The following is a 7,814-nucleotide window of genomic DNA, read 5'->3' as shown; positions in this document are numbered from 1 at the left end:
ACAGCTAAGTTTCTTACTCAAGAGAGGCTCTGAGATTTCAACAGGAGCGAATGGAGAGTGATCAGCAGCAGCAAATAAAATAAAAGTGCAAAAACATTAAATATTCCACAAGCCAGATAGATGATAATTTAACAAATACATATTAACAGAAACTCTGGGGTATTTCACACACTCCCCCTGTAAACATGATAAATAACAATCACCTGTCAGGCAATGTGGACACACCTCATATTTTCAAAGATACCTGAGTTTTTAGTACAGATTTATAATACAGAGACGGCTTCAATTATATATAAAGTATACACAGACCCACAGGAGCAGCAGTGTAAACCCGACAAACACACATAGGCAGTGTGGGCCTTACACACACACGTGAGTAGTGAATGTTATATACAGCAACATTTCTCTCTGACTCATTCACACTCACACACCTCGCTCACACACACACACCGCGCTCACACACACACACAGCTCAGCCACTTGCAAACAATCCCATGGGTGTTAGAATGGAGCAGTTAAGCACAGGGTTGGCACAGCTCAGTGTGAGCGAGGTATCCGATCCCTCTGCTAGCCAGGACCTTCATCACTTGTGCCTTTTGCCGATCTTCGAGCAGTGGGCCTGCACCTGAGGCAGGAGGAAGCCTGGGCGAGGTTGCAGGGCCTTGTCCAGTCCGGGTATCAAGTAGTAGCTGATGAGGGGGACGGGTTGGTAGAATGTGGCATACTGCACCGGCTTGTGAGGGTACAGAGGCCACGCAGAAGTGCACTGGGAGAAACTTCCAGAAACCTAAGGGAAAAAATTATTGAATCAATTAAACATGACAAATCACACACACAAGCTCCATTTAATCCCCAGCCCCGTCTCCACAGGCCACGTGCAAGGACCTGCATTCCTCTAGCACCTTTCCCCACCTCAGGACGTCCCAAAGTGTTTCACAGCCAATGAAGTAATTTATGTGAAGTGTGGTCACTGTTGTAAATAGAGGAAATGTGGGCAGCCAACTATTGCACAGCCAGTTCCCACAGATAGAAAGAGAGACAGACTGTGTTCGGGAGGGAGTGAGTGAGTTTAGGGAGGGAATTCCAGAGTTTAGGGCCCCCAGGCAGCTGAAGACATGGCCGCCAATGGCAGAGCGATGGGAAGCGGGGGATGGTCAAGAGGCCGGAATTGGAGGAGCGCAGAGATCTCGGAGGGTTGTAGGGGCTGGAAGAGGTTACAGAGATAGGGAGGGTTGTAGGGGCTGGAGGAGATTACGGAGATAGGGAGGGTTGTAGGGGCTGGAGGGGGTTACAGAGATAGGGGTGTAGGGGCTGGAGGAGGTTACAGAGATAGGGAGGGTTGTAGGGGTTGGAAAAAGTTACAGAGATAGGGTTGTAGGGGCTGGAGGAGGTTACAGAGATAGGGATGGTTGGGGCTGGCGGAGGTTATGGTGATAGGGAGGGTTGGGGCTGGAGGAGGTTATGGTGATAGGGAGGGTTGTAGTTGCTGGAGGAGGTTACAGAGATAGGGTTGTAGGGGCTGGAGGAGGTTACAGAGATAGGGTTGTAGGGGCTGGAGGAGGTTACAGAGATAGGGTTGTAGGGGCTGGTGGAGATTACGGAGATAGGGAGGGTTCCAGGGGTTTATAGAAATAGGGAGGGGTGAGGAAGGATTTGAAATAAGGATGAAATTTTTTTTTAAAAACGGAGGTGTTGCTGGACCAGGAGCCAGTGTAGGTCAGTGAGCGACAGGATAGTGATGGGTGAACGGGACTCAATGTGAGTTGGGTCTGGGGGCAGTTGAGTTTTTGATGAGTTTCCAGGGGTAGAAGGTGGGAGATCGGCCCGGAGAGTATTGGAACCATTCACTCCGACCCCTCCCAGCACTGGGTGCTCAATGTTCTCTTTACCTTGCCAGTAGCTTCAGCTGTTTTTGCTGCAGTTTCCTTCACTGTTTGACCTTTGGCATGTTCCCCTTCATCTGACGAAGTCTCCGAGTGGCAGTCAGGTGTGCTGCACTCCGAGGACGCGCTGCCTTGCTCAGAGTCTAACGATGCTGCCCTCCTGGAGTCTTGTCCAAACTGAGCGACAGTGAAAGGCAGACTCCCATCACTACACCTGCAGGAATTTCAAATGAAGATTTAGTGGGAATCGGGTCAGGCAGCAACACACGAGACACAGCCACTAACAACCTGGTATAAACAACAAACACCCACACAAACTGGCAGAACACAGCCGAGGGTAGGTTTACCGTACAGTGAAGGAGAGACAGAGAGCACAGCAGTGAGAGAGAGAGACAGACAGACACAATTCCCCCTTTGGAAGTTCCTGTTGAATCTGCATCCACCCCCCTTTCAGGCAGCGCCTTCCAGATCACAACAACTCGCTGTGTAAAAAAAATTCTCATCTCCCCCTCTGGTTCCGATTCCCTTCAATCTGTGTCCCTCTGGTTACCGACCCTCCTGCCACTGGAAACACTTTCTCCTTATTGACTCTATCCAAACTCCCTCATGATTTTGAACGTCTCGATTCAATCTCCCCCTTAACCTTCTCTGCTCTAAGGAGAACAATCCCAGCTTCCCCAGTCTCTCAACATGAACTGAAGTCCCTCTTCCCTGGCGCCATTCGAGTCAATCTCCCCCTCACCCTCCCCAAGGCCTCGCCTTCCCTCCTAAAGTGTGAGGCAGTCGGAATCGGACACAATTCTCCAGATGAGCTCCTTGTGTTTGTCTCTGCGGTGACTGTGTTGCTAAACCGTCCAGGTGAAGACTTACCTGCAGCACACCTCCTGGGGATCAATCCACAACGTAATCTCTTTGGGCAGTCTCAACTGGTTATATTCCAGATCACAGTCTTGACAAGCGAGCAACAAGGATGGGTCTGCTTTATGTTTCCTGTTTATCCGAATGCATCTACCAGGGAGAGAAAAAATATACTGAAGGATCCAAGAGGACAGACATTAGACCATCCAGAACCCTACTGGCCCTTTTCCCAAGTTGTACCAAGTCCTGTTCAGCCTTCACCCCGTCACTCACTGACATACATTAGCTCCCAGTCCAACAACGCCTCCATTTTAAAACTTTCATCCTTGTTTTCAAAACTGTCCCCACAACCCTCCCTATCTCTGTAACCTCCTCCAGTCCCTACAACCCTCCCCATCTCTGTAACCTCCTCCAGTCCCTACAACCCTCCCTATCTCTGTAACCTCCTCCAGTCCCTACAACCCTCCCTATCTCTGTAACCTCCTCCAGTACCCACAACTCTCAATATCTCTGTAACCTCCTCCAGTCCCTACAACACTCCCTATCTCTGTAACCTCCTCCAGTCCCTACAACCCTCCCTATCTCTGTAACCTCCTCCAGTCCCCACAACCCTCCCCATCTCTGTAACCTCCTCCAGCCCCTACAACTCTCCCTATCTCTGTAACCTCCTCCAGTCCCTACAACCCTCCCTATCTCTGTAACCTCCTCCAGTCCCTACAACCCTCCCCATCTCTGTAACCTCCTCCAGTCCCTACAACCCTCCCTATCTCTGTAACCTCCTCCAGCTTCTATAACCCTCTCTATCCCTGTAACCTCCACCAGCCCCTACAACCCTCCTTATCTCTGTAACCTCCTCAAGTCCCTACAACCTTCCCTATCTCTGTAACCTCCTCCAGTCCCTACAACCCTCCCTATCTCTGTAACCTCCTCCAGTCCCTACTACCCTCCCTATCTCTGTAACCTCCTCCAGTCCCTACAACCCTCCCTATCTCTGTAACCTCCTCCAGCCCCTACAACCCTCCCCATCTCTGTAACCTCCTCCAGCCCACACAACCCTCCATATCTCTGTAACCTCCTCCAGCCCTTACAACCCTCCCTATCTCTATAACCTCCTCCAGCCCCTACAACCCTCCCTATCTCTGTAACCTGCTCCAGCCCCTACAACCCTCCCTATCTCTGTAACCTCCTCCAGCCCCTACAACCCTCCCTATCTCTGTAATCTCCTCCAAGTTTCTATACCCCTCCCTATCTCTGTAACCTCCTCCAGCCTGACAACCCTCCCTATCTCTGTAACCTCCTCCAGCCCCTACAACCCTCCCTATCTCTGTAACCTCCTCCAGCCCCTACAACCCTCCCTATCTCTGTAACCTCCTCCAGCCCCTACAACCCTATCTATCTCTGTAACTTCCTCCAAGTTTCTATAACCCTCCCTATCTCTGTAACCTCCTCCAGCCCCTACAACCCTCCCTATCTCTGTAACTTCCTCCAAGTTTCTATAACCCTCCCTATCTCTGTAACCTCCTCCAGGCCGACAACCCTCCAAAATCTCTGCCTTCCTCCAATTGCAGCCCCTTGAGCATCCCCTGATTTCCATCGCTCCACCATTGGTGGCCGTGCCTTCAGCTGCCTGGGGCCCTAAACTCTGGAATTCCCTCCCGAGACCTCTCCACCTCTATCTCCCTTCCTTTAAGATGCCCCTAAAATTTCATTGTCTCAGCTTTAAAGGGGCTTTAAGCGGTTCAGCTGCTCATCCAAATTTAAAACTGAGCAGCGGCGCCCCCAGGTGGGGAAAGGGCGGTATTGCAGGGACAACTTCGAGCAACTTTCAAAACAAAGACAATCAATGAACTCTCTCCCCCATCCCCACCGCCTTTCCGATCCCCCTTTTCTCCAATAATTTATATAGATTTTTCTTTTCCCACTATTTCCATTATTTTTAAGTTTATTTCCATCAATTGTTTTATCTCTTACCTTCTAGCCTATTTCGATCCCTTCCCCCCACCCCACCCCCACTAGGGCTACCTGGTACCTTGCTCGTCCTGCTTTCTACCCTTAATGTCCCCATTAGCACATTCCTAAAATAATACCACCACCGTCACCACCTCTTTGCCCTTTAGTCCATGACATCTTTTGGTTATCTCCACCTTATCACTGGCCCTCTATCCAGCTGTACCTGTCCCACCCCCTCTTAAACCAACATATATTTCACCTCTTTTCTATTTTTCCTTAGTTCTGTTGAAGAATCATACGGACTCGAAACGTTAACTGTTTTCCTCTCCGCAGATGCTGCCAGACCTGCTGAGTTTTTCCAGGTATTTTTGTTTTTGTTTTGGATTTCCAGCATCTGCAGTTTTTTTGCTTTTTTCAAAACAAAGACTTGCATTTCTCTGGCGCCTTCACCACCCCAGGATGTCCCAAAACCTTTCACAGCCAATGAAATACTTATTCAAAAGTATGTTCACTGTGTAATGTCGGAGACGTGGCAGCCAATTTGTGCACAGCAAGCTCCCACAAACATTAATGTGGTAATGACCCAGATCATCTGTTTTTTTAGTGATGTTGGTTGAGGGGTAAATATTGGCCCCAGGACCTTCCCCCTGCTCGTCTTCCAAATAGTGGCCGTGGGATCGTTTACACCCACCAAGGAGGCAGACGGGAACTTTGGTTTAAAGTTTCACCTGAAGGCCAGCATCTCCCTTTGGCACCGACCCTCTGACAGCGCGGCGCCCCCTCGGCACTGGCGCTGTGGAGTGTCGGCCTGGATTATGGGGCTGAAGTCTCTGGGGTGGAGACTCAAACCCAGGACTTGTTCCATCTGCTCTCGCAAGTGGATGGACAATGTCCCTCAGCGCAATGCAAGAAATAATGAGGAGGGTCCTCCCTGGCCAATATTTTATACTCTTTCAGGGGCAAGGAATAGAAGGATATGGTGATGGGGTGAGATGAACAGGGGTGGGAGGAGGCTCGTGTGGAGCAGAAACACTGGCATGGAGCAGATGGGCTGAATGGCCCGTTTCTGTGCTGTAATATTCTAGCCATTGTACTGGGCGGCTCTGCTGTTTGCTTACCTGTATGCTTGTCCTTTGCTGGGATTGGCTGGGTACCAGTGATTCTGGTATTTTCTGTACAGTATCGCAGTGAGCTTCTCCCCAAACTCCTCGATCTTTTCCTGATGTAGCCTGCTGCGATTCCTGACCATGCTGACCAGGAAGGACACTCCTGCTCCGATCTCCTCCTTCATCGTCTCCTGGTGTATCTGCGGGGGAAAGGTGGGGGTGTTTAGAGATTAACCTGTTCAGAGTGTGTTACAGTCGGGGATGTTGGAGTTGGGTGAGGGAGGGGGGTGGGGAGAAGGGTGATGGAATATAGAGATCATGGTCTGGCTGCTGGAATGACCCCTTTGTGTCAACAACATCCCACCCCCACCACCAGCAACTCTTTTACCTGCCCCCCCCACAATAGTGCTGGCTGGCGAGCTATTTGACTGTGGTAGGCATTGCTGACAAGACCCTTCTGGAACACGCACCTGGATACAGACAGACTGTTTCCTCTTGTGTGTGGGGGAGACCAGAACTAGGGACCATCAATATAAGATCATCACTAATAAACCCAATGGGGAATTCAGGAGAAACCTCTTTACCCAGAGAGTGGGGAGAATGTGGGACTCGCTCCCACAGGGAGTGGTGGAGGTGAATAGTATCGATGTGTTTTAGGGGGAAGCTGGATAAACACATGAGGGAGAAAGGAATGGAAGGATAGGGTGATGGGGTGAGATGGAGAGAGGGGGGTGGGTGGGAGGAGGTTCGTGTGGAGCAGAAACACCGGCACGGAGCAGATGGGCCGAATGGCCTGCTGTATATCCGGTGAAGAACTCACATTTCTGTAACGCCTTTAACCGCTGCAAGATATCCCAAGGAGCCTCACAGCCAAATGACTCCCTTCCATTTATGAAGTGGGGGTCACCATCGTAATGGGGGGAAAGCAAAAGCCAATTTGCGCACAGCAAGATCCCAGAATGGACAATGCGATAGTGACCCAGATCCGATTTTTATTTGACAGCGATATTCATTGGGGTGGGAGGGGGGTGGGTGAATATTAGCCCCACAACATTAAAACGGAAAACGTTATAAAGGTAAATGGGAGGACGTGGAGACAGGGACAAGGAGCCAGTCCTTACTCCAGATGTTGTTCATAGTCACACAGCAGGAGAAGGACATCCCTCTCTCGGACAGAACACTTTGCATTCAATGTCCGAGCGTAAAACAGTAAAAGTGAGAGTCAATCTCACATCCAAATTGCACTGAAGTCTGCCATCCTTCAGATTGTTAAAACTGTCCTCAGGTGAAACAGCTGATTTTTGTAAACATGTTGTTTTGTTTCTAACTGCGGTGGATTCAGAGACACAAGCTCCATGGAAGCCCTGTCGGCCCAGCAAAGTGAGTCAGTGTCTCAGTCCGTCGCACACTTACTTCTGACTCACAGGGTTGTGGGCACCAGCCCCCCCAGTACAAAGACCAGGAGCTCACAATCCAGACTGACATTCGGCCAAGGGAGGCGTCGCGGGGAGATCCCACCGCCACTATTAGGAAGTAGAGCAGGGGAAGGCGGGGGGGGGGGTGGTGGTGGAGTTCTCCCCGTGGTCCTGGGGCCAATATTTATCCCTTAAACAACATCACTATGAAAAAAACCCAGATGATCTGAGTCATTATCACATTGCTGTTTGTGGGATCTTGCTGTGCGTAAATTGTCTGCGTTTCCTACATTACAACAGTGAGCTCACACACAAAAAAAAGGTCCTTGGTTGGCTGTGAAAGGCTTTGGGACGTCCTGAGGTGGGGAAAAGCGCTACTTTCCCTGAGTAACTCTGGTGCCACTGTCCAGGAAGGTGTCCATATCAAACATCCTCCCCCAGTGTCCATTACAGGCCCCACAGAAACCGCAACTACCCTCAGTCTTCAGGTCACACGGGGGCATTTTTGTTTTTCCAATTGCAGGGCGGAGCTAACACTTCCTGAGGGGCCGAGTAAAAGAAAACCAAATCTCTCCTGTTCCTCCCTGGGAGAAAATAACTCC

The 7,814-nt window shown here is 50.3% G+C and overlaps 1 protein-coding gene across 1 annotated transcript; it reads right to left on the bottom strand.

Moving 5' to 3' along the window:
* Positions 1-583: 583 nt before the first annotated feature.
* Positions 584-5,982, bottom strand: LOC144674875 (protein BTG3-like). Its single transcript, XM_078536031.1, has 4 exons — positions 5,810-5,982; positions 2,754-2,891; positions 1,890-2,097; positions 584-787 (listed from the first exon to the last, which is right to left on the bottom strand). Exons 1-4 carry the CDS (start codon positions 5,980-5,982, stop codon positions 584-586), a joined length of 723 nt encoding a protein of 240 aa, XP_078392157.1.
* Positions 5,983-7,814: the final 1,832 nt, after the last annotated feature.

The sequence above is a fragment of the Cetorhinus maximus genome, unplaced genomic scaffold (assembly GCF_964194155.1).
Source record: "Cetorhinus maximus unplaced genomic scaffold, sCetMax3.hap1.1 HAP1_SCAFFOLD_839, whole genome shotgun sequence".
Lineage (NCBI taxonomy): Eukaryota > Metazoa > Chordata > Chondrichthyes > Lamniformes > Cetorhinidae > Cetorhinus > Cetorhinus maximus.
Note: the sequence above shows the minus strand (reverse complement) of the source record. Positions and strands in the feature narration are given on the sequence as shown.